Source organism: Myxine glutinosa, chromosome 3, assembly GCF_964187855.1.
Source record: "Myxine glutinosa chromosome 3, kmMyxGlut1.1, whole genome shotgun sequence".
Taxonomy (NCBI): Eukaryota; Metazoa; Chordata; class Myxini; order Myxiniformes; family Myxinidae; genus Myxine; species Myxine glutinosa.
In genome coordinates, this window is record NC_136263.1 from 152,419,479 (window position 1) to 152,446,016 (window position 26,538).

Sequence of the window (26,538 nt, forward strand, 5' to 3'; positions counted from 1 at the left end):
TTCCGCATTATTGTAATAACAACCTTTGAGAACCGTATCCCTGGTGTCGTGTCGTATTAATTCCAGCCGTGTGTCTTCTTTTTCCTTCATTGGTCTAGCATAGCGCGATTAGTCAACGTTCGGGCACAATCGGGTAACTTGTGCAGACGTGGTCATACCATAAAACCGCTCGGTAAATAACATCCAAGCCACGTCTGTAACAATATTTCACCAAACAAAAGGTGGAGATCAACCAAGTATTCTACACTATGAAATATCCCATGTTGTACTCCAAACTCCTCTGATACTGGTACTGAAGATCCCACAAAAGATTATTCAAGGAGGCAGTTTGAACGGTGGTGAGGAAAGGGAAAGAAAATGGTGGGTTTTCATAAACCTACTTGCATTGTCACCATTTTCATGCCATTCACTCGAAAATGATCCACAATATTACACGTGGGCTGAACACCTGCATGCTACATCGAAACAAAACTCCAATAAAGTTTATAGCCCACGTCCCCATGGCTTGAATGCGCCCAATCGCATCGGATCTCAGAAACGAAGCAGAGTCAACTTGGTTCATATTTGGATGGGAGTCCATCATGAGTTATTACTGGAGCTTCGATGGGTAACCAGCTGAGGGATTGCTGGACACTTCATTTGCTCGTGTGCAAAAGCCTTTAAGGTGGATTCTAGGATTTGTTTTCTAGGATTTTAGGACCTGTCCTGGGTCTCACTATCGGCCATGACATTTCTTGGGCAAACCACATTTCAAAATTGGCCTCTAAAGCAAGCCGCTCACAGGGTCTCGTCTTCAATGAAAGTCCAACAAAGGATTTGTTTTGTAAAGTCGACTCAGACTAAAAACTGGCACTCAGTGCAAGGCCTCGAGTGGGTGCTGCATCTTGGAGCACACCGCCATTCAGATCGGGTCGCAAAGCAGGCTGTCCCATCTGCATTTAAATTGTGGACGTTGAAGATCCCAAGGTATCTCCCAAAAGTAAAAAGCCACTGTGTGTCAGTGGCCTAAATGCCCTAAATAATATAAAAGGAGCTCTGTCTTGGAGTGGCTGCATGCGTGCGTTTGTCCGTCAACAAATAGGGGATTTATATGCCGTACGTATGCTCTCCATCAATTCTGATCACCATCTTTTTATTAATCAGATGCTAGGCAATGTGCCAACAGTATGATATGGTTGCGTAAGGTGAAGATAAATGGGCCAGTTTCAATTTACATTTATACAAAAACTCCTCCGCCTCCATCTTCTTCTTCTTCAATTATAATAATGGTGAGTCTCATTCAATCCAATTATTTCTCAGATTGATTACATTCAGAAAACACTTGCTATATCCAATATTTTTTCAACATTTCCATTTCATTCATATAACAGTAATATATCGCCCTATCAAACAGTATTTCTGATTACACACCCGCCTTTTAAAGAATCACAAAGCAGGTCGCTCTACTTGCAACACAGGTGAGAAAAGGATACGATCAAAAAAGCAAATGATATTTCAATAATTGAATCACACAATTTTTAAAGGGTGAAAAGTTTTTTTGTTTTTTTTCTCTTAAAACCTGTCGGTCAAAACACTACACCATCTATTTATTACGTCAGCAAATATGGCAGAATTTCCTTCTTCCCCTCTGCACTGTATTCTCCATACGTGAGGGGTGGCGGACTGATGCGACGTGGTGCTTCACGGTGGGGAGGATACACATGACCAAAAAAAAATCCTCTTACGTGCATACGTAAATCTATCTCTATAAGGTTGGCATTCCTATCAGCGAAGCGATGGGTCTTGTAATCTAGTAGTGTCCATAAATTTGAGTCCCTCTTCGCTAGGGTATCAATGGTCTACAAACCTCAGACTTAGAAGTCTATGTGTGGTTCCTCTATGAGACTCGATCTCATTATTTGAAATAATTTCAGGTTTGCTGTCTCACCGACTCGATCACTGTCATATAGACATATGGCCAGAAAAAAAAAATGAGTTGGTGATCGTCCCCGCCCGACCCTACGAAACACACCCGACCCGAAACTTTTTTTCTTTTTTCTTTTGAAAAAAATCATTCAAAAACGATCTTTTCACAGTCAAATTTGGCGCCGTTCTGCACCGCATGCGCAGTGCGTGCTGCGCAGTGCATGCTGCGCAGAGCGTCGCAAGTGCCTCAGGCAACTTCACCCATTTTACGTTAGCCATTCATGGCGGCTATTGTGTGAGATTTTTCCCGCTGAAATCTGTATCGATTCGTGATAGAATCGGCTTGAAATGCTTATTGTGATCGCATCAATAGCCCGTGAGGGCTCTTCCAAGACGGTGAAGGACTGGTTTGCGTGCAATATCGAGTTGGATGTTACAATCTCGGACTTCTATGCAGAGTTCTCAGACGGCAAGTATGATGGGGATAGGGAGCCATTGCCTGACGATACACGCGGTACTTTTGTCAAAGTATTCGCCGGCCCCAGTAAAACTGACGTGACGAAAGTTTCACCAGCTTGCAAAGTTTCTGATGTGACAAAGACTCTTGGCTCATTTCTCAAATTTGTGTTGGCTGCAGACACGGCCACGGATCACAGGATGGAACCCGATAGTCGACCAACTGTTTTTAGTGTCCTCATGAATGCTGCCCGTGATGATGCTTTTTGTACTTGCCTGCCACCTATATTCCCGCTCACTCAGCTGCCACAGAAGAACAAGTTGAACATTTTGAGGAGAAAGGAGTCTTTATTTCATATTTTTCCATGTCAACAAAACTCAATGGAAAGTAGGAAAAAAAAATAAAAAATAAAAATAAAAACCTCCCTCCCTACCCGAACTTTTGAGAAAAAAGGACGATCACCAACTCATTTTTTTTATCTGGTAAAATTATCAAGATGAATGGACAGGCAGGATGGCCTAGCCCGAGACTCTAAGCTGTCCAGCCTGGGTACGAATCCCGACCCTACTATAAACTGTCGTCCTTGTGCTTCACAGGCAGGAGATTCATCAGTGTGTGTGTGTGTGTGTGTGTGTGTGTGTGTGTGCCTTCCCTCGGATGGACGTTAATCTGGACGTCCAGTCTCCCAGCATTAGTTGGTGACGTTAAAGATCCCACGGTGTACACTGTCCACCCAACTGGATCCCACGGTGTCCATCTGTTGCAAAAGAAGAAGAAGATCACAATCATGCGTGTAACGTTTGCATTTTGCCAGTCTTCACTATTACAGTACAAAGGACCAAAGGTGTGATGCAGCCGTCGGTTCACGTTTTGTTTCTCCATTTCCCCCAAGAACAAAAGAGTGCGAAGCATTGTGCTCTGGCGCCATCGCCTGGCGCCAAAATGCTATATTGCGTACCGGTAACATTAAAAATGACGTCATTTTATTTCCCACAGAGGCACCAAAAAGCAGTTGCTCAATATTATTAAACATGATGTAATTATATTTACTCCCTCCTTCATTTGAACTAGATTTACGGTAACCCTTTCGTTTGAGATTCTGACAATTATATAAACATCAAAGAAAATTAGCATAATTATGGTCTACTAAGTCTAAGATGGATCTGGTATAAGTGTCCCACTGTTTACCTGCCTGCTGTTAATGGCAAAAATATATATATGTATAAAACAGTTATAGGGGTAAGCAACTCGGATCCACCTTCACCATTCTCTTCTGCCTTCTGGAGCTTCTTCTTCTTCTTCTTCTTGTGCTTTCCTTCCTCCTCTTTTTCTGTCACGACATTGATCTTCAAATCGCTTTCCACATGCAATAGACAATACATATTGTATACAATATGTAATACAACAATACAATATTTCCTATACGTGTAATACATACAATACACACACCGAACCTCCCTTTGCCGAACCTTCCACCGTATCTAACCTCCAGTGCTGTACTATAATTAGGGATGTATAATCATAGTTCCGTTAAGCTATGCTGGCTTCCTCCACTTTTAGATATTTATAACTGGTGGATTGTAAAGTTTCATAACTGGTTGATTGTAAAGTTTTAAATTTAAGTTTGAATCCATATGTAAACTTGATATATGATAAAATATGGAAATTATAAATTTTTAACAAACGACTCACTCGGGCACTTAGTCAAATATCGCGAGAGTTCTGTCTTTTCGCTTCCTGGTAATTATGGATGTGGGGTGGTGGATTGGTTCACGCAATCGTTTTTGATACTTAAGTCCTTATTTTGACCATTTGGCGTCCCTGTTTCACTCGTGTTAATGTACACCCGCGTGATACTTCGGATTATCGTGTATTCGTGCGTGGATGGCCGCGTGAATTGGTCGGAGGGGTACTTGCTGCTTGGTGGTGGGCCTTGGGCAGACATGTTGCTAATGCTAAACGTGCTTTTACAACTAGGTTGGCGTAACCATGTCGACCATCACCACCTCGAAGATCGTGAAGATCAGAGGAGAGCAGCCCGATGAATTCGAGTTGGGAATCGCGCAGGTATGTTACCGTGTTCGTCCACTTCCTTCGTGAATACAGGTAAACCATCTGAAGATTGAGTGTATGAAACGAAGCGGCTCCGCATTGTCTATTATATGAGCTGTGCGGTTTTCCAGGCCTTACAGGAGCTCGAGACGAACTCTGACCTGAAGACGTCACTCCGTGAACTCCACATAACGGCGTCGAAGGTGGGTTTCGCACACCTGTGCAATCTCCTATTCGGCAGGTATCGACTAATCGATAAGACGTGAGGTCGTGATTGATTTGAGCGTGCTTTACTCGTGCAGGAGATCGATGTCGGTGGAGGCAGGAAAGCCATCCTCATCTTCGTACCTGTGCCGCAACTGAAGGCCTTTCAGAAGATCCAGGTCCGCCTGGTTCGTGAACTTGAGAAGAAGTTCAGTGGGAAGCACGTGGTTTTCATTGCACAGGTGCCTTGGGTTCCGTCAGGTTGGGTGGAGTGAAAGGTGTGCTGTGCTTGCTGTGCACCTGCTTTGTTAAGACTTGTGTAACTTTTTATTTCTTTATCTCTTAGAGGAGAATTTTGCCCAAACCTACACGGAAAAGCAGACAACAAAACAGACAGAAACGTCCCATGAGGTACGTATTGTACTACTACTATGTATGCACATCTTCTTTCAGTTGCTCTGTCCAAAAACTATTATGATGATTGGTTTATTAAACTGGGAAAAATCTGCTCCTGGTCTGGGAGGTCGGCGGTTCAAACCCTGGCGTAGTCCGACCAAATACTTCACATATGGTGCGTGCTGCTTCCTTGCTTGAAATCGTGTTAAACATTCAAAAGGAAAAGAGCACGGACAATCCCCATGGGTTGGCGTCCATGGGGAGGAGGAAATTCCTCCTTAGGAAATGCTCCGCTGAGTGTGCTGAGGAAGGTTGCGCCATTTTTGTGGCGTCCATGGCAACCAGAGTATCACGGGAAGTGACAGCACTTCCTCCAAGCTCAGTAGCTGTGTTTGTCTCGCCTAACAGGTGTGTGTGCGTGTGTTTCTACATGTGAAATAAAGCCACGGCATTTTCTGCCGTGACGGATATCGGCCCCCGGCAAGAGCGAGTCCAGCGTCCGTTTTGGTTTTTCGAGATGGTTAACTTTTTATAACGTTGTATGTTCTTTATTTCATCCCATTGTTCTTGTAATCCACCTCACCGATCTTCTTATTGGCTCTGAATTCATCCTGATTGCACATGCGCAGAGAGGAGGGAGATGTTTTTTTTTTACTCTGCCTGTCATTGAAAGTCAAACGAAATTGAAAATAATTCCAAACAGAAAACTTCTTGTTTTTAAGGATGTCATAAAGGACACAAACAATAGGTACAAAAAGAACTAATGTAACGAGTTAAGTAGGGTGGTGTATAAGATGCTGCATCAATGGTCTTTATTCGATTTCAATTTAATTATATACTTGAACACTACAACAACAGGCATTTTAAAGGCCATTTTCCCTGGAAGAGCGGGGGGGTTAGCCCTGCGGTCCCCATGACGATCTTCTCCATTTTGCCCTATTTTCTGCATCTCTCCTTGTTAACCCCCTTGCCCGCATTTCTTCTTCCACCATCTTTAGCCAAGTCTTTCTTGGTCTTCCCCGTCTTCTACTTCCTTCCACATTCATTTCCATCACTCTTCTCAACCAGTCACTTTCATCCTTCCTCAACACATGACCAAACCATCTCAACCTGTTCCTCTTCACAGCATCAATCACAGGCTCTATTCCCATCATCTTTCGCAATTCATCATTTGTCTTCCTCTAGCCTGGTGTTGGCTTAGCGGTTAGGGTGCTGGCTTGGGATCCTAGGATCCTGAGTTCGAATCCCGGTCGATCGCTAAATTAACACCAGGGGGGTTGACTCAGCCTGTCATCCTTCCGAGGTCGGCAAATTGAGTACCAGCTTGCTGGGATGAATGACTCCGGTGTGTACCCCGATTTAGAATAGGTACACCGTATCCCTGTGCATCGTAAGAGGCGACTAAGGGTTGGCGTCAGGAAGGGCATCCGGCCATAAAAACATTGCCTCAAACAGGGAACCATGATTGTCATGGGGCCCGCAAGGCTAACCCCCGCTCTAGTGGGGAAAATGGCCTTAAAACGATCATTCATTCATTCATTCTCTCAACGATACTCCGCACATCCGTCGAACCATTCACATTTCCACCCTTTCCAACCTTCGTTGCTGCTCTACGTTCATTACCCATGTCTCGCTCACATAAATCATAACACTTCTCACACATGCAGCATACACCTTTCCCTTCAGCTTCAACGACACTCCCCTCATCATCAGCACGCCACTCAATTCCCGAAACTTCTTCCATGCACATCTCACTCGAGCAACCGTTGCCGAGTCTGATCCACCTTCTCCATTCAGCATGTCTCCGAGGTAGCAAAATGTTTTCACACCTTCCAGCTTCACGCCGTCTCCAAGATCCAACTCAACATTTCCTCCATCTGCAGCTCCCTCTGTGCACACCTTACATTTGAATGTAGCTGCCACACTGGTTAATGACCCCCTCAGACCACGACATTTTTGATGAACCCACTCAGCGCACATTGTACACTGAATGGAGTTCACTCCGACACCCTTCCTACACACAGCACAGGGCCACTTCCCAGTTGTTTCCACCTCACCACATGCTTTACCACATGCTTTACCACTTGCCATCACCTTCGTCTTTCCGATATTCACCTTCAGACCTTTTGTCTCAATACATTCCTTCCACGTGTTCATCTTTTCTTTCAGTCCATCCATACTTTCCGCAATCAACACCAGATCATCTGCATACAACAACTCCCACGGTAAACCCTCCTTTACGTTCTGAGCCAGCACCTCCATCACAGCTACAAATAGTAGTGGACTTAGTACCGACCCCTGATGCAGTCCCACCTTCACCTCAAACTCACCACTGTTCCCGTCCTTCGTCCTTGCAGCTGTGCGTGCTCTTTTGTACATTGCCATCACTACTCTGATCAACCATTCCTCCACTCCTAACTTCCTCAATGCCCATGTCAATACTTTGCGTGGAACCCGATCGAATGCTTTCTCCAGATCAACAAACCCAAGAAACAACTTCTTCCTCTTCTCCATGTACTTCTCCTGCAACTGCCTCACAATGAAAAGCGTGTCTGTCGTTCCTCTTCCTGGCATGAATCCAAACTGCATTTCGTCGATCTTCACTTTCTTCCTTATCCTCATCTCCAACACCCTTTCCAATACCTTCATTCCATGCTCCAATAACTTTATCGCTCGGTACGAGCCACACTCCAGAGGGTCACCTTTTCCCTTGTATAGAGGGACGAGGGTACTCGGTTCCCAATCCACTGGAATGCGGCCTTCTTTCACCACCAGATTACAGATCTCTGTCATTCTCTTCACACCCCAACTTCCTGCTGCCTTCAACATATCTCCCACAACTCCCGTCGGCCCTCCCGCTTTTCTCCCCTTCATTGCTTTTATCGCTTCCTCAACTTCCTTCTCAGTTATCTTCTCTGCCGGTCCTAAAACTGGGTTACTCTCTATGTTGCCATCCCATTCATTCTCTGTATTCAACAGCATTTCCATATATCTTTTCCATCTTCCTTTAATTCCATCTGGGTCGACAACGATTTGTCCCACTTCATCCTTCAAGCAACTCACCCCCATCACATCACACCTCTCTTTCGCTATCTGCTTTGCAATCCTGAATACTGCTTTCTGACCCTCTTCCGAATCCAAGCGTTCTCCGAACATTTTCCTACATGCCTCCTGCGCCTTTGCTACCTCTTTCTTTGCAGCCTTCCTGGCTGCCTTATAACTTTCGTGCTCTGCTGTTTCTGCTCCCGTACCCTTCGCCTTCTGCCACTCCTTGAACTTCTTCCTCTTCTCGTCAATCCTCTTTCCAACTTCATCATCCCACCACCATGTTTCCGAGTGCCTCGGTGGTCCTTTTGTCCATCCACATACCTCACCAACGGCTCCCAACAGACTAGCTTTCATTGACATCCAACCACTTTCAAGCTCAACCCCATCATCCTCGACCCTACTCAGCCTCTCTTTTAATGCCTCCCTTACTGTCACCTCTTTCAACCTCCACACCTTCATTCTCGGTTGGTACTTCACCCGCCGAGCTCTCCTCGCACCTTTCACCCTTACGTCGCAGACAACCAAGTGGTGCTGTGAAACAGCCTCCTCCCCCGGGATCACCGTTGTGTCCCGGAGGTGCCCCCTATCTCGCCTACGCACCATCAGGTAGTCGACGGTTGTCGTCGACCCACCTGACGTGTATGTAACAAGCTTATTATCCTCTTTCTGGAACTGAGTATTACAAATCAACAAATCAGCTCCATCAGCAAACTCCAAAATCCTTTCACCTTCTCCATTTATCACACCATATCCGTAACCCCCATGAACTCCGTCAAAACCATCCATACTCCTTCCCACATGTCCATTTAGGTCTCCTCCTATCACAACAACTTCCTCATCTTTCACGTTTTCCATCAGCTTCTCTATCGCACACCAGAACTTGTCCTTCTCTTCATCGCTCCGACCAACCTGCGGAGCATATCCCGAGATGACGTTCACCAAGAGCTTTCCAATCATCATTTTCACCATCATCAACCTATCACTCACTCTAGTCACACTCACCACACTGTCTACAAACTCCTCAGAAAACAGGACACCAACACCGTTCACGCCCTCCGGGCACCCTTGCCACACAAACTTGTATTTCTGTCCCTGCCTACCCTTCACCATTCTCACACCACTTCCCTTCCATCTCGTCTCTTGCACACAACATATGTCCACTCTTCTTCTGACCAATACTTCCACCACTTCTCCTGATCTCCCTGTCATTGTCCCGACATTCCATGTCCCAAACCCCAGAAACCGATCTCCACTTCGGGCTGTACCCTGCCCACATGTAGTTGTAATTGTCATGGTTCTCTTTTTGAGGCAATGTTTTTATGGCCGGATGCCCTTCCTGACGCCAACCCTCTTAGTCGCCTCTTACAACACGCAGGGATACGGTGTACCTATTCTAATCCTGGGTAGACACTGGGAGACGTTTAAAACATGGGAATTCTGGAGGGGGGGGGGGGGGGGGGGTGCAGAGAGAAAAGCGACGTCATTAAGATTACGTCACTGGTGCCCACAGCGTTGCCCTTTGAAGTGACGTTGCTTTCCGCAATCTTTGTGTGTGTGTGCGTCAAGCAAAGTCAAGCATTTTAAACATTAGTCATGAATCCCAGTCACTTCTTACCATTAAGATCCAGCGCTCATCTCTGCATAACTCACTCAGCAGACAAGATACTGATCCCCTCTCTGACCGAGCGCTCACCCCTAAATCCTCTAAGTATGACGTCACACCGTCGTTTGGACCTGGAAACAATTATGACGCGGCGCGTCACGTCACGGCTTATCAAGAGGATATCACAATTGCCATGCTCTACCTTTTCGTTTTTCATTCAGTGTGAAAAACAAACAAACCAATTGTTAAAATGATTATCAAATATCGAACACATCGGCGTTGCTGGTCTTCCAACGACACAGTACTTACAGGCCCGGCAGAAGTATCGTGTTATTACCCAACCCTTGTGGGGTATATTGATCACAGTAGATCTTCGCTCAGTTCTGAAAGTAAAACTTACCTCACAGATGTCAGGATTCCTCCACATTTCTTTGTTTAATGTTATAAACGGCATTAGCGACTATTTAAAAAGCTAATAATATGTTTATGGTTTATAATATTTTACAAGCCCGGCTTCGCCGCTGTTAGACTTCGTCTTGTTATCCTCTTGGTAAGCTGTGACGTAACGCGCTGCGTCATAATTCTGTTTCCGGGTCCAAACGCCCGCGTTACGTCACTGCTTACCAAGAGGATTGGTATCCAATATGCCCCACCCCTACGAAGGCTCTTCTTCATTTTCGTGTGTGTGTGCATGCGTGCCTTTGTGCGTGTACATCATCATGACGTGTGTGTGTGTGTGTGTGCGTGAGTGATTTGTGTCAGCTTCTCCTTGAGCCTTAGAGCCTGTCCAAAATAAGATTAATAATAAAAGTCCGTCATGAAGATGGCTGAACTTGACCTTCATTTATTTCCGTTTTGAATAGTCATGTGTATCAGCTCACCATTCTCTCGGTGTCCCGTGTGCCCGCAGTCGTACACTCACGAACGTGCATGACTGCATCCTTGAAGACTTGGTGTTTCCCAGTGAGATTGTTGGAAAGCGCACCCGTATTAAATTGGACGCCACTCGACTGATCAAGGTTCATTTGGACAAGGCACAGCAGAACAACGTGGAGCACAAGGTCAGTGAAATGAGTTGAATGTGACATGAAATAAGCCACTTTTGAATATCTATTAAGTTAAAGTTTTATTAACATTATACAGAATTTAACGAGAACGACACTCAGTAGAGCGCATACCTCCCCCAGGCTGAATGGTTTGTTTTATATCCCACCGATCAGCCGGATCTGGATTCGGACCTGAACCATAATCTAATCGGCTTGTCCTTGTCACCTTACTAACTCATCTACCAAGTTTTATCATAATCTGTCCACAACGTTTTGAGATATCATCCTACATATTGTTTTTGGCCCTGTCTCTCAATGACAAACAATGACTGAAAAACCTCTTGTATCCAGATCCAGATATTCACTAAAATCAAATTAATTATTCCTTCTCACACACAAAACCTGTCCACCAAGTTTCGCCCGAATCTGTCCATAATTTTTTGAGATATCCTCCGTACAGACGGACACTGGTGAAAACCTAACACTTTAGGTGGCAGAGGTAAATAAAATATAACAGGTTAAAAAAAACAACATGCCAAAGGAGACTCGCTGACACAACGAGTACAATAATACACTCAAATATGGAACAGCCTTGGGTTATTAACTTTTGGGGAAAGACGAGGGAAAACGATATGTTGTTGGAACACTGAAAAAACAGCGAAAGCAATTCGTGCTTGCAGTACACCTTGATGGCTGAATCGCTTGCTCTCACTTTGTCAACAGACCGGAGAGAACTTGTATTAACAAAACAATTTAAAAAAAGGTCGTATTCACTGCACTGGAAAAATGTGGGGACAGGAATACTGTACAGTAAAGGATGGGGACTTAGAATACCCTCTCTCACCTGGAGCAGTGCTGCATGATGCACATTTACAGAGATAACTTATGTCCTCCCCCCCTGCACACTCAAGACAACCAGTAAAGACAAATACACCCCTATGCACTAATTGGGGTCATGCTGATCCTATGTAGCAAGTCTGGATGTAATCAGCCCAGAACTGTCGTAGGAACAGTGCAACAGACACAACACACACAAACACACACCGGTCCGTGAATTATATTAAGGATTCTTACTTGAATTGGAGTGACAGGGGAAGGTGAGAGTGTATGCATGTGTGAGTGCAATATAAAGCAGCTAATGAGCTAAAAGTGGAAATTTGGCATACTGATGTAATGTGGTCACAGTTCCAGGGGAAACAAATAAAATCAAAACTGTCCGTAAATGAAAGTCGGCGGTGGAGCCTCCTCGCTTCCTTGGCCAGAATAGGGGCGGCGTTTGGGACTGCACCAGAGGAACGTCACTCCATCAGCCGGTGGAGGGGTGGAGCTTCAGCATTTGATTGATTAATCTGCTTCCAGAATGCAAGCATAATCCACGAGTAATTGATGTGCCTCATCCGAATTGGTTTTCTGGCAAACTTGCAATACAAAGTATTCGTCAACGTAAACTTGAATTCATACTTGGCAGGGCAGAGTATAGCTTAACTTTGCCAAAACTTTGCGTGCTATTGGCTAATTATTGCCATTTTGATGGAATTAACTCCAAGAAAGTAGACCAGCTATGGTATTAGGATATACAGTACCAATAACACCATGTATTATGTAAGTGACATGCATAATACCTGACTTGGTGACTTACTGGGTCGATGTTGCTCTTTCGTGCGAGTCCGAAAGTTTATTTATGCCAAAAATTGGTCGTCAGAAAATTGTTTGTCGCTCTTGTGGTATTCCACCAAATTTGACAGATTGTGCCTCATCTTCCGAAATGGGAAAACAAAATCTATTTCGGCATCATGCTGCGTGTTCCTCACGAGCTCTTTCATCCCCTCCCCTCCCTTTTGTCCTCTCTTGTCATCCCGTTCCTTTTTACACACTTTTATTTAACTTCATCTGAACTTTGTTTGTCACATTTCAAATCTTTGAGCTGTTCGTTTTCTAGGTTCCATATCTTTAAGAGCTGAAATTTGGCCCATGGCCCTCTTTTCTGGTACATTTTCATCTATCAATATCAATTTAAAAAATAAAATAGGTTTAAAACTAAAAAAAAAGAAAAGTGTGTAGCCCTAAAACATATTTTTCCGTTCACTTGTTATTCTCTTCTCTCATCTTCCTCTTCCTCTTTTTCTTTCTCTTTTATTCTTTATGGGGATTCATCTTTATCAAATGTTTATCTCGGTTGTATATCTAAGGTAAGGCAACTGCCTTGCCTGTACTTTCTCTCTTGCAATGGCTAACCATTTCCCCACTGTGTATCTTGTTTTGCAGGTGGACACATTCTCTGCTGTGTACAAAAAGCTCACTGGCAAAGATGTTACATTTGAGTTTCCTGAAATGCTTTAAGTTGAAAAATAAAGCTTGATCTGCTGTTTTCTGAAATGGTGTTTGCTGGTGTTTTTTGTTCGTAAATACCGTACATGCAATTTTTTCCCAGGTCCTCCGAATACGTCGTGATATAATAAGTACAAAGTACAGTATTGGAACTCCCGTGTGAGCATTTCATCAGCTACGACAAGAGTAGGGCCTGGAAGCATTTTTATTTTTATTATTTTATACAAGCTCGTGTAAGAGCTAACATTAATCCCAAAAAAAAAAATCGGACACAAAAAAAATAAATAAAGGGAGCGGGAGACGATGGGGAGAGAGAGGGAAGCATACAAGTACAACATTTGAGAGCAGGGAGATCTGTGGGAGGGAGAGGGCTTGGGGGGAGGAGGCATGGGAATGGGTAGGAGAGGTAACAAACACATGGACACTGCTAGGACTTCAAGGAAAGAAGTCGGTATTTTAGTGGGGGGGCCAATGTTTTCCCGTTGAATTCAAATGTTAATTTGTGGACACTGGTTGGGTTGTCTTTAGGGATGATAGAAGTTGTAGAAAAAATATGTCCATTTTTTTCAAGTTCTTTATAGCGGCCATTTTGAATTATCAAAATGGCGTTTGTTGAAAACCGAAATTGTCATTATCTTGGCTTCTAAATGACCTAGAGTGTTAATTTTGGTGTCCAAATGTACATATTTGCGGATACTTAATCCAATAAACACACATTTATACACCTACATATGATCAAAAGGGTTCTTATGGCAGCCATCTTGGATTTTCACGCACTTATGCCAACACATATATATATATTTTTCCATCATTTTCACTTCTAAATCACATAAAGGCTGGACTTTAGTGTTCAAATGTACACTTATAATGTCTTTGTGCAATATTTTTAGTTGGCAGTGTTCATTGTTACATTGAAGGATCTCCATCCTCCTCATCATCAGTGTTATCGATTCCCATGGGGCGCCCCTGACCCGTGTTACCACACACCTCTTCATCTGCCCCACACATACACATCTCAGAACAGTTGAGATGCTGAGACCTGCATGAGCAGTGAGACATGCATTGGGTCTTCTTGCAGTTACATTTGATTAGATGTGTGATGGCAGCTGGGGCTGGAGGGTCCTTGGTTGTGATGGGCACCAGCTGATCTCCTTCTGCTCTCCATCCATGTTCTGTTGGTTGTGGAAGCTGGGGGTCCGGTACATCAGCCTGATGCCACACCATGGCCTGGAAATGTGCACGAGCAATGGCTTCATGTAAAGCTCCCCGTGTTGGTGGCAGCTTCTGTGCCTCTAGCTGTTTCTTGGTAAACAGTCTCCACCTCAGCTTGCCCACATCCACAACTGTAGTACGAGGCTCATACAGCTGGCATACAAATGCCTCAATGTCACTTTCTGTGTCAGCTCTCAGCTCCTCAGAGGCCCCAAGGTCATGAAACGCAGATACCACCTCAACAGAGCACCTATTGAGGGCTTGCCAACATGTGAGCTTTCCCTTGCCGGCAAACCGACCAGTCTGGTCTGCTCCCGTGAATGCATGGAATCCTGGTAGGGCTGCAGCCTTCCTGACACCAAGTTCATGTACTATTGGTTCCAGTGAGATTTGCCTCTTCTTGTTCCCCACACCCGTGATGAAGTATGTGTCTTTGCATAGTTCATGGTACCGGTGGAGTGCTAGGATGAATACATCAGTATCAGGTGACTGAATGTACAGCTGTGTTGCACCTCTTCGGACGGCATCTAGACTGTGAAGAAAGATCCTCGTATCAGCCTCCTCCTGGGAGCTACGGAGATGCTGTACATCCATGCAGTTGGAGAAGACATCCTGCCTTGAAGTGACGATGAAGACCTTGGTAGTCCCCTCAAAGTGACACAGAGCTTTCTTTGCCAGATAGACAGTTAGCTCATCTTTGGTTTTGGTGTGCGACAGGAACTGTTTTGCTGTCAGTTTCCCAATCGGGGTGCTGTCTTGAACGTGGTAAGCAGTGGGCGGCTTGCCACCTTGGCGCCTCTCCCGTGTGGCCTCTTTCAGTGAATTTGGCAGATCATATCGGTCAAACACGAGGTGGACTTCATCATACCCGTTGGTCTTGCAGTCCAGTGTTGCATTGAAATGGCCAGCCCACTGGGCACATGTTTTGACCCATTGTGGCTTACCCATTGCTTGCACTAATGCCATGCCGTCTATGACAGTCACCTTCTTGGGAGGGGGTGGAGTATGTTCAGGATTGTCGTCGTCTGGCTGCTGACCAGTGCCAGTTGACTTCTTGGGTAGATCTTCTAGGATGCCCATGAGCTTGCTTTTGTCTGTGCATGGTAGTAGTGTCCCAGCCATTGCAAAGAGGGTTCGTGGAAGCGCGGTGAATTCATATTGACCTATGGCATCCTTCAAGTTGATCTCTGGTCGTGAGCGGGCCACGATCAGCATGCGCGCAAACAGTGACCTGTCGTCTTTCAGCTCTACAACCTTGTCTGCCAGTTTGTGCTTCACAGCTTTCCTGGCACTCTTCCACATCTTCAGTTTGACCTTTCCCATTCTGGCCCAAAGGTTGATTTCATTTGTGTTGATGCGCTCTGCAACAAACGTGTTATACGCTTTCTGACCAATCTCATCTTGGTTGCAGACATCCTTCTGTACTTCAGCTGGCATCACCACCTTGGTGATGAGAGTCGTCAGGTCTTCACCCTCATGCGTCATGGGATTCATGGACTCTCTGATCACATTCTTCAGTCGACGAATGCTGTCTTCCTGCCGAGCCCAGACTGTGGTTGATAGGTCGTGGTGCTCCTTGCGTGTAGCTGATTGTGAGCCAGCCATCTGACGGGCTTCTTCAGCAAGCCTACTCAGCTCTGGTGCTGTCAGAAAGAACCTTTCGCGGGCACTGGCATTCTGGGTAATGCCCACAATACCCCCTGTCACCTTCATGATCCTGTTGATGTGCTCCAGTGCATGGTCCACACCTACAGCACAGAAGGGGATTTCATTCTTATGGACACTGAAGTTCCCATCCATGAACTCTTGGTAGATCCCTGGATCTGTCATCTTCAGGGCCTTCATCTCTGCAAGGTACCGGGGAGTCAGCCTGGCATATTTCTGTTTGTCATGTGCAAAGAAGTATATGCACATCTCATCCAGTGAAGACAGGTGAAGCTCAAATTGTCCATCACGGGTGGCACGGATGAATGTGTATATCAGCATTATCATCCGCATGTAGCGTCGCACAAACTTGAACAGTGGACTCTTGGCTTCTTTCCTCTCATCAAACTTTGCCATGGCCTCCAGGACTTCGTTTGACTCGAGGACAGCTAGCATGTTGTTCTGCGCGCTTGTCATCTCCTCTCGGTTGTGTAGATGACAGCTCTGGGCAACCTGTTGTGCTGACTGGGTACATGGGCCCCTCAGATGGGGATGCTCTTGGAAGAATTCGTCCACATAGAGGTCGAAGAGGGCTTGGACAGTGGTGATGTGGGCCTCCAAAGCCCTCTTCATGTGCTTGGCTTCCAGTATTTGTCTGGTCGTTGTTGGGCCATAGATATCAGCCTCAGACCAAGCCTCGTCAAGACCACTGTCCTCTATGGCATTCCCAGCAGGTGAGCAGTGTTGCATGTAGATCCATAACATGCCCGGTGCCACTTTGCTTTATTGTTCCTCAAGTCAGTGGCAGTGAAACAGCTTAATCGTTCGCTGATCTGTTTGAAGTCGGCATCACCATATCGTGCCCTCTCCTGGATGAACTGGAGAAACTTTGCATATGAGCCCAGTGCTGGCTCAGTCACTAGTGCACCTTGGGGATCCTGGCACTGAATGCAAAGTGTGAAATCAGTTTCTTTCTTGGTTTTCTTGCTTTTTGGCTCCATCATAGCTCAGGGTCACGAATCTGGAACATACAAATAACAAATAACAATTAAGATAGATGTGCATTAAGTTAGATTTTGGACACTGGTTCGGCTGTGCCATAAAAACCTATTTTTATCCCTTGTAGGTTATTAAAGAAGGTTTCATTCAATTCTCTATCCCCAAAAATGTACAACTGGACACCAGAATCGAAACTCTAGGTCATTTAGAAGCCAAGATAATGGAATTTTACGTTTTCGACATCCGCCATTTTGAAAATCCAAAATGGCCGCCATAAAGAACTTGAAACAATTGGAGACATATTTTTTCTAGAACTTATATCATCCCTAAAGACAGCCCAACCAGTGTCCAAAAATTAACAAGCAATTTCACCGGGCATTTCAATCTGCTACATTGGCCCCCCCACTATTTCTAAAAAGTGGATCTGGGGTGAAATTAACGGGGGTAGAAAAGAAAGAAAAGCAAAGTTGAATGAACTAAATGCATCAATAAAATTGAACCAAAATAAAGCGACAGATGATCAAGTTTGTTTCTATTAATTCTCCAGTTGCCAGGCACAAAACTACTTGGTAATTCTCTTCCATATCCTTAAGTGTGGTGATCAAGGTGGGAGAGTGCTGCAAAGGATGAATTTTGGCAAGTACTGGTACATAGGGCCTACTCTTTGAGGACACCATGTGATCATGAACTTCAACAATAGATGGAGGTTAGGCACATCCAAGGTTCATTGGATGATGCAATGCACTAGAACGGTAGTTTATCATGACTCCGACTCGTGAACAAAACTCCCCATGAGGAAGTTATGAGGTTGCCCAAATCTAACCCTCCAATGGAAACAAAATGGAATTTTGAGTCAGTCATACAGTTACAGAATTCTTGATTGTTTTTCGTTATTTAATGTGCATTGTAACTAATTGTTATATCTTTGATGACCTCCCAAAAATCCAGTAGTTTTTAAATGGACTATATTCTTACAGAACCAATGTTGCGTTCCTGTAGTTTCAAATCTACATGGGTTCATGTTTCATAAGAATAACTTTTGTAGATGTTCCTACTCGAACCGAGTGAGGTTGATTTTTGCACCAGTGCATGATGAGACTTGCTTCTGTAGATTTTGATGCTTGACTCGGGAAACTTTTTGTACACCGCTCCTTTTCTATTCCATCTCGTGGCACCATGACGCCATCGCCCGGCACAGAAGGGGTTATTGCTCTACCAGGTCGCGTTGACGCGCGCTGAAAGGGAGTACTCTGCTTTTACTCCGGTTTCTTTCTTTCTTGCTTGTTTTTTGTCCTCGCGATATCTCAACAATCCTTTGAGCTAGGAAGCTGACATTTCGGCACAACAGTGAGCATGAGCTTTGGCAAAAATGGTATTTTTGTTTTTTGATTAATCTATTATTTGCTTAATTATTATCGATTTATTAATCGCTTATTTATTTGCTTTTTCATCTGGGCAATATCTCAGGCACTTTTTGAGCGAGGAAGCAGTTATTTGGACAAGACATTGACCAAGTGATTTGGCTGCAAAGGATATTTTTGATTTATTAATTGATCGATTAATGATTTATTGATTAATCAATTAATTATTTAATTTTTTATTATTTATTTACTTGATTTTCAAAAAGTTACAGCTTTGGGTGAAACACTGGTGGTTTAGGTATGCTATTCTCTAATTGATTAAGAAATCAATTATTTTATTATACAATTAATCGATCAATAATTTATTGTACATCTCTCCCTCCCAATACTGTTTCGATGTGCTGCATGGCGGAATTGCTGGGTGCCGAAGGTGCCCTGGCAATGTCGCGCACTGGAGGATATGTTATTTATTTGGCTTGCGGGCGGTGTACTTTTAATGTGTATTTGTTTTAAGATCTTTTAATAATGCAATACTTACGTGGTGCACCACATAGTGTTTTGCTTGTGGATGGGGAGCTCTTTCTCCCTCCAAATTGCCAATGATAACATGAAGACTTAAGCCTTCTTTTGTATTCGGCAAAAGGCTGCAGGGTAACATCATTGGCTGAGAACATGGCTCTGCTGCTGATACAATTCCCTTTTGTAGGCTAGTGCAGGTTCATGGTGCCGGTGATAGCTTGCCTACTTTTCACGAAGGACACCATGGGATGTTTAACATCCATGCAATGCTAGTGGATAGGACTCCCAGGTTAAATTGCACCTGGAGGAAGGCCCATAGTTTGAAAATGATGTAACCCCGTGCCTGCAATACCCCAGAATGTCAGTTTCTAACGGTTGAGATTAAAACCTGTTTTTTACAGTCGAGGTTTTAATGAAGATGGAGATTAATAAGAAACATTTTCCTGTGGAATTTCAATACAGCATTTGATCACGGCAAAGCAAATTAAACTTTAAACCTCGAAATTGGTTTATCATAAAAATTTGCAAAATAATTTTTGATTCCTCGTTGCCATTACTTTCAATATACGAAAACCCTTAAGATTTCCATTTTATGAAATAAAGTTTGCAAAAAAAAGCTTTGTGTAATGTTGATATGATCAAGTACATATTGATGCTTTTAAACTCAAAAGTTAGTAAATAAACCAATCCCAGTGAAAAGTCATATTAAAAACACCTCTTCCCTCCAGTCCCATATAACCATATAAACCTTTCTTTCTCAGATACCCATGCCTATTCTACTCCACCAGTGGGATGTCTATCTCCCTGTTCCCATTTGATTCTCTATCAGTTGATGAACCTGCATCCTTCCAAAGTTTAGCTGTTCCATGAGCCAAACAAGAAGCATTTTTTTTTTTTCTCGTTGCATTTCAAAGTTGCAAAGTCATTTGTTGTTGCAAAGAGAAGCATTTCTCCTTGTTGTCCTGCCAAATGCGGTAGTTGAGAGCAGTTGCCAGACACATCCATCCCAGGTATGGCAGCAGGAGGCCGGCAGCAGTTTTGTTGATGGAATACCAAGAGAATATTGTTGCAGCAATTGCACTGTCCAATAGCAGGATGTCAGCAAAGGCCTAGTCGGACAGTGCAGTGTGAACATGTAGGTTTTGTCAACACTGATGCAGCTTTGAACAGAAAAATGCTCGGAAGTGCAACTTTTTAGTCCTCTACCACCAATATTTTTGCAAAGGCTGAAACAAATACAAAATGCAATTTTAAAAATAACTTTCAAGAAGTAAAAATCCTGTCTTCTCCAAATGATAATTTTCCTTAAACTGGGCACATTATTAACAGATTTCATAACTTGTTAAACCCAAGGAGAAATAAGTTTGCTGCTGAATGAAACCTTTGGGGTTCCACATGTCTGTGAAAACGACTCTTTCACCCACTTGTGTTTTTCAACTGGAGTGTATTACCCAGCTCGGCTTCCATTCCTCCCTTTATGATTGTGCTGAAAATAGTCATTGAGCCCACATGACGTATTTTGAGAAAAAGAAAATGTAAAGTGTTTATAAAGCACAAGATAAACAAAAACTGCAATTGTCGGGACACCCAGTCTAACATTCATCCGATGTACAGCACATTCGATGATGAATCGCCCTGTCCCTGATGAACAATGCATGGTTGACTGGAACGGCACTCGGTAGAGAGCATACCTCCGCCAGGTAAACAGTTTACGTTTTGTATCCCAGAGTAGACCAGAAAATCACAATACAGAATCGCATTTAATCAAAATCATCCGTCCATAACTTTTTGAGATACCATGCGATATATCGTTCTTGGCCATATCTCCCAATGGTGAAGCATCACTTAAACAGTTCTACTAGCGGGATCCGGATCTTCACCAAAATTGAATCGATTAGTCTTTGTCACACACCAAACGTGTCCACCAACTCTCGTCCAAATCCGTGCATAATTTTTGAGATATCCTGCTATGTATCGTTTTTGGCCCCATCTCCCAATGGTGAAGAATCACTTAAATTCTAGTACCCGGATCTTCACCAAAATCTAATCATTTCGTCCTCGTCACATATACTACATCTCTGTCAAATTTCGTCCGAATCCATCCACAACTTTTTGAGATATCTTGTTCACAAACGGACGGACAGACAAACAGACGGGTGAAAACATAAACTCCGTCCACCCACCATTAGTGGCGGAGGCAAGAATGTTGATTATTATTTATTTATTTTTACTAAAATTTTTGATTTTTTTTTTTTTTTTTTTTAAATCGGAATATTTGTCAAAGGCTAGTGCTCAGGGAGTTGTAATGTTAGTATTTCATTTGTTTGCATACCTAAAACGTGTTTATGTAGCAAGATCACTGATTTTTACCTGTGCGATGTCGGATGTCCACAAGAGCTTCGCATGGTGGTGTTGGTGGTTGTTATTGTCTTTCATGTTGGGGTCGATTTTTGAAATATGCACCAATTGTTCGGACAGCTGTCAGATCCCACCTACATTTGTTGCTTGACTCCACCCACCACCTATTGTTTGGACAGCTGTCAGATCCCACCTACATTTGTTGCTTGACTCCACCCACCACCTATTGTTCGGACAGCTGTCGGATCCCACCTACATTTGTTGCTCGACTCCATCCACCACCTATTGTTCGGACAGCTGTCGGATCCCACCTACATTTGTTGCTTGACTCCACCCACCACCTATTGTTTGGACAGCTGTCAGATCCCACCTACATTTGTTGCTTGACTCCACCCACCACCTATTGTTCGGACAGCTGTCGGATCCCACCTACATTTGTTGCTCGACTCCATCCACCACCTATTGTTCGGACAGCTGTCGGATCCCACCTACATTTGTTGCTCGACTCCATCCACTACCTATTGTTTGGACAGCTGTTAGATCCCACCTACATTTGTTGCTTGACTCCACCCACCACCTATTGTTCGGACAGCTGTCGGATCCCACCTACATTTGTTGCTCGACTCCATCCACCACCTATTGTTCGGACTGCTGTCGGATCCCACCTACATTTGTTGCTTGACTCCACACACCACCTATTGTTCGGACAGCTGTCAGACCCCACCTACATTTGTTGCATGACTCCACCCACCACCTATTGTTTGTACAGCTGTCGGATCCCACTTACATTTGTTGCTCGACTCCACCCACCACCTATTGTTCGGACAGCTGTCAGACCCCACCTACATTTGTTGCATGACTCCACCCACCACCTATTGTTTGTACAGCTGTCGGATCCCACTTACATTTGTTGCTCGACTCCACCCACCACCTATTGTTCGGACAGCTGTCAGACCCCACCTACATTTGTTGCATGACTCCACCCACCACCTATTGTTTGTACAGCTGTCGGATCCCACTTACATTTGTTGCTCGACTCCACCCACCACCTATTGTTCGGACAGCTGTCAGACCCCACCTACATTTGTTGCATGACTCCACCCACCACCTATTGTTCGGACAGCTGTCAGACCCCACCTACATTTGTTGCATGACTCCACCCACCACCTATTGTTTGTACAGCTGTCGGATCCCACTTACATTTGTTGCTCGACTCCACCCACCACCTATTGTTCGGACAGCTGTCAGACCCCACCTACATTTGTTGCATGACTCCACCCACCACCTATTGTTCGGACAGCTGTCAGACCCCACCTACATTTGTTGCTTGACTCCACCCACCACCTATTGTTTGGACAGCTGTCGGATCCCACCTACATTTGTTGCTTGACTCCACCCACCACCTTTTGTTTGGACAGCTGTTAGATCCCACCTACATTTGTTGCTTGACTCCACCCACCACCTATTGTTCGGACAGCTGTCGGATCCCACTTACATTTGTTGCTCGACTCCACCCACCACCTATTGTTTGTACAGCTGTCGGACCCCACCCACATTTGTCACGACTCCACCCACCATGACACCCAGACAATATAATATGGCCTCCATCCTGGTTTTGTGGTGGGCCTAAGACATCAGGCCTCTAGGCTTCTGCTGATTATCCACTAACTGGATTTTTTGTGTCAGATTTCCATTGGCTTTGTTTGGTATTGAGGGTGGTGTACAGTCGCTGGTCCCAAGGTGTTTTTTTATTTTGTGCATATGTGTGTATTTGTATATGTAGCATGCATGTATGTGCTCCCCAACCTCGGCGGTGGCACCCAAGATCCAGGTGGAGCAATTCCAGCTCCTGGGGTGGTGTCCCCGAAGGCCACATAGGGCTAAGGTATACCGCTCTGCAGGTCATGCTGGTTACCTCTTACTGATGCTCCAAGCCAGTGTTCGGGCCACCCAGCATGCGACGACCCAAGGTGCCGAGCTGTGGCCGTCGGTGCATGTCCACGCGGGTAACTGTTTGTGTGTAATGGAACTTGTTTGTGAGTAATCGAAATTGCTGGGAAAGTCAGCAAAGAATGGCCAAAACAGGCACCACCGAGTGATCAACGTCCCCAGTGAGAATGTGCAAGGAACTTCAGATGAATAGATTTAAATTTAAAAACCTTTACCCACTCCCGCGCCATTGCCAGGCTTTGCTCGAGGGGTATGGAGGCGAGTGTGAGAATTGATGCGAGAGAGAGGCTGCCAACATGTTGATCCAGTGGAGAGGGTTTCAAATGAAAATGATAAAATGAAAATATTTTAAAAATTACATCCATTGTGTTTGAGTGTGAGGATGCAGGCCATGGATTTACTGTAATACTGTTACTTGTATGGCAGGGCAAAGCAATTCGTGTGTGTGTGTGTGTGTGTGTGTGTGTGTGTGTGTGTGTGTGTGTGTATCTGTCTGTGTGTGTGTGTGTGTGTGTGTGTGTATCTGTCTGTGTGTGTTTGCGTTTGTATCTGTCTGTGTGTATGTTTCTGTTTGTATCTGTCTGTGTGTATGTGTTTGTTTGTATCTGTCTGTGTGTATGTGTTTCTGTTTGTATCTGTCTGTGTGTATGTGTTTCTGTTTGTATCTGTCTGTGTGTATGTGTTTCTGTTTGTATCTGTCTGTGTGTATGTGTTTCTGTTTGTATCTGTCTGTGTGTATGTGTTTCTGTTTGTATCTGTCTGTGTGTATGTGTTTCTGTTTGTATCTGTCTGTGTGTATGTGTTTCTGTTTGTATCTGTCTGTGTGTATGTGTTTCTGTTTGTATCTGTCTGTGTGTGTGTTTCTGTTTGTATCTGTCTGTGTGTATGTGTTTCTGTTTGTATCTGTCTGTGTGTATGTGTTTCTGTTTGTATCTGTCTGTGTGTATGTGTTTGTATCTCTCTCTGTGTATGTGTTTTATGTCTTTCAATCCTGATAAATCTCACACTCTTACGATGTCTCTCCGAAAAGACCGACTGGAAAACCCTCCCATCCACTTTCTGAATAATCCTCTCCAAGAAGTTCTGTCACTCAAGCTTTTGGGTCTCACTATCTGCCATGACCTTTCCTGGGAAAACCACATTTCAAATCTGGCCTCCAAAGCCAGTTGCCGACTGGGCATCCTCCGTCGTGCGAAGTCCTTCCTTGGCACACCTGAGCTCCTCACCACATACAAGGCTTTCATCCGCAGCTCAATGGAATACTGCTCTCCCCTCTGGGCCGGTGCTCCTGCCTCACACCTAGCTCGTCTTCACGCTGTTGAAACCAAAGCGTTCAGAATCATTGGAATCTCCCGCGATGAAGCTAACTCCAAGGGCCTTTCACTCACTCACCGCAGGCAGGTTGGTGGTCTTTCCGTCTTCTACCGACTCCTCTCTGGCCTTGCCCCCCCAGCTCTCTCTGGGCTCTGTCCCCCAAATATTCCTACAGGTCGCACAAGATCTGCCTGCAACCCTCTTATGGTTAAACTGCCAAAATCAAGACTTTCTGCTCATCTTTACTCCTTCATTCCTCTTTTCTCCCACCTCTGGAACAAACTCCCTCACTCTCTTCAATCCCACTCCACCCTCCAGGTCTTTAAAACAGCTGTTCACCACCATCTCTTATCCTCCCCCATCCAAAACCTTGATGTTTTCTACCCCCGCTAATTTCGGTCCCCTTGTGTTTTAAACCTCTTCCCCACCCCCCCCCCCTCCCCTTCCCACGCCTCCTGTCCCCAAGCCCTCTCCCTCCCACACTTCTCCCTGCTCTCAAATGTTGTGGTTGTGTGCTTCCCCTTCTCTCCCCATCTTGTCTTCCGCTCCCTCTTTTTGTATATTTTGTTTGTCTGGTTGATTTGTTTGTGAAATAAATGTTAGCTCTTTCACGAGCCTCGATTCAGTATACAAAAAAAAAACAAAAAAAAAAAAAATCTGTGTGTGTGTGTTTCTGTCTGTGTGTATGTGTTTCTGTTTGTATCTGTCTGTGTGTATGTGTTTGTATCCGTGTGTGTGTGTGTGTGTGTGTGTGTGTGTGTGTGTGTGTGTGTGTGTGTGTGTGTGTGTGTGTGTGTGTGTGTGTGTGTTTGTGTAGCATTGCTCCAGCGGCGACTTGAGATGGAGAATGTGCCACAGAAAGGTCGGGTTCGGTCATCCATGAGCCATGAGGTCGGGAGACCCATGGTGATCATGGAAGGCAATTTAGTTTCGCCCCTGCGGCCACCACAGCACGTCACACGCCCACCACCACAATTTAGGATCTCTGGCTGGGGCTAGTGCAGCTCCAAGTTCGATCTTTCTCTGTTTCCGCTTCTGCTTCATGTTTGGACAAATTCACCTCACACTTTGCCACCTCAGACTCTCTTGTCTGCTTGGTCTCTGCTTCCATCTATGGACTCCTTTCGGCATCGCCATGTCACCAGCATAGCAATTGCAGATTGTGCGCTTCACTTTGTATCCTGTAACCCACCTCACTCAGAGTGCATGTTTGGTGAGTGAAATGGCGCCAAGAGGGACAGTCGTTGTCGTTAATATTCATTTACTGTCTGTATTGTCAGGAATTTGTCGATGTTCGTCGAGTGTGCATAATCAATTATTTAACTCCATAAGAGACCACGTGCGGTCGACATTCGTGGGATCGTGAAGGTGTTGCAGGTTCGTTAAGGCGTTTTTCAACAAAATATCTCAAAATTGTGGACGGATTCGGACGAAATTTGCCAGATATGTAGCGTATGTGACAAGGACAAAATGTTTAGATTTTGGTGAAGATCCGGATTCGGATCCGGCTACTAGAATTTTTTAGTGTTTCGTCACCATTGAGAGATAGGGACAAAAACGATACATAGCAGGAGATCTCAAAAAGTTATGGTTGGATTTGGACGAAGCTTGGTTGACCGGTTGGGTGTCTGACAAGGACAAAATGATTAGATTATGGTGAAGATCCGTATCCGGCTAGTATAATTTTTTAAGTGATTCTTCACCATTGGGAGATAGGGCCAAAAACGATACATAGCAGGAGATCTCAAAAAGGTGTGGACGGATTTGGACAAAACTTGTTGGACAGTTTGGGTGTCTGACAACGATGATTCGATTCGATTCGATTTTGGTGAAGATCCGGATCCGGGTCGAAGAATTGTTTAAGTGATTCGTCACCATTGAGTGATATGGCCAACCAGGTGGAGGTATGCTCTCTACTGAGTGCCGTTCTAGTTTACCCTGCGCTTGCAAAGCAAAAAGCGAGGTTAAGCTATTGGTTGCAGCCATATGTTATACGTGCGTACGGTACATATGTCGTATGTGCGTGTCTGCATTTTTAAAATTCATTTTCCCGGCAACTGTTGGTCCGAGGGACACAAAAGTTTCCCCATCGGAGCAGCTCCACCTGTAGAATTCTTTTTCATAATTACAACGTCATACGTC

The 26,538-nt window shown here is 44.5% G+C and overlaps 1 protein-coding gene and 1 long non-coding RNA gene across 2 annotated transcripts; one reads left to right on the top strand and one right to left on the bottom strand.

Moving 5' to 3' along the window:
* Positions 1-1,111: 1,111 nt before the first annotated feature.
* On the bottom strand, positions 1,112-3,860 carry LOC144891166 (uncharacterized). The gene is made up of 3 exons (XR_013622758.1): positions 3,812-3,860; positions 3,621-3,718; positions 1,112-3,119 (listed from the first exon to the last, which is right to left on the bottom strand). It is a non-coding gene; the product is annotated as an uncharacterized LOC144891166 (long non-coding RNA).
* A 222-nt stretch (positions 3,861-4,082) lies between these two features.
* Positions 4,083-13,087, top strand: RPS7 (ribosomal protein S7). Its single transcript, XM_068104588.2, has 7 exons — positions 4,083-4,102; positions 4,340-4,429; positions 4,546-4,617; positions 4,717-4,860; positions 4,965-5,029; positions 10,576-10,726; positions 12,977-13,087. The coding sequence occupies exons 2-7, from the start codon at positions 4,352-4,354 to the stop codon at positions 13,049-13,051; spliced, it is 585 nt and encodes a 194-aa protein (XP_067960689.1). The 5' UTR covers positions 4,083-4,102; positions 4,340-4,351; the 3' UTR covers positions 13,052-13,087.
* The last annotated feature ends 13,451 nt before the right edge of the window (positions 13,088-26,538 follow it).

What these genes read in the sequence shown, in the direction of transcription:
- RPS7 (XM_068104588.2), top strand. Translation starts at nt 4,352, where the DNA reads ATGTCGACCATCACCACCTCGAAGATCGTGAAGATCAGAGGAGAGCAG. An exon ending in TCCACATAACGGCGTCGAAG is followed by an intron (nt 4,618 to 4,716) that starts GTGGGTTTCGCA and finishes TTACTCGTGCAG; the next exon opens with GAGATCGATGTCGGTGGAGG. An exon ending in AGACAGAAACGTCCCATGAG is followed by an intron (nt 5,030 to 10,575) that starts GTACGTATTGTA and finishes GTGTGCCCGCAG; the next exon opens with TCGTACACTCACGAACGTGC.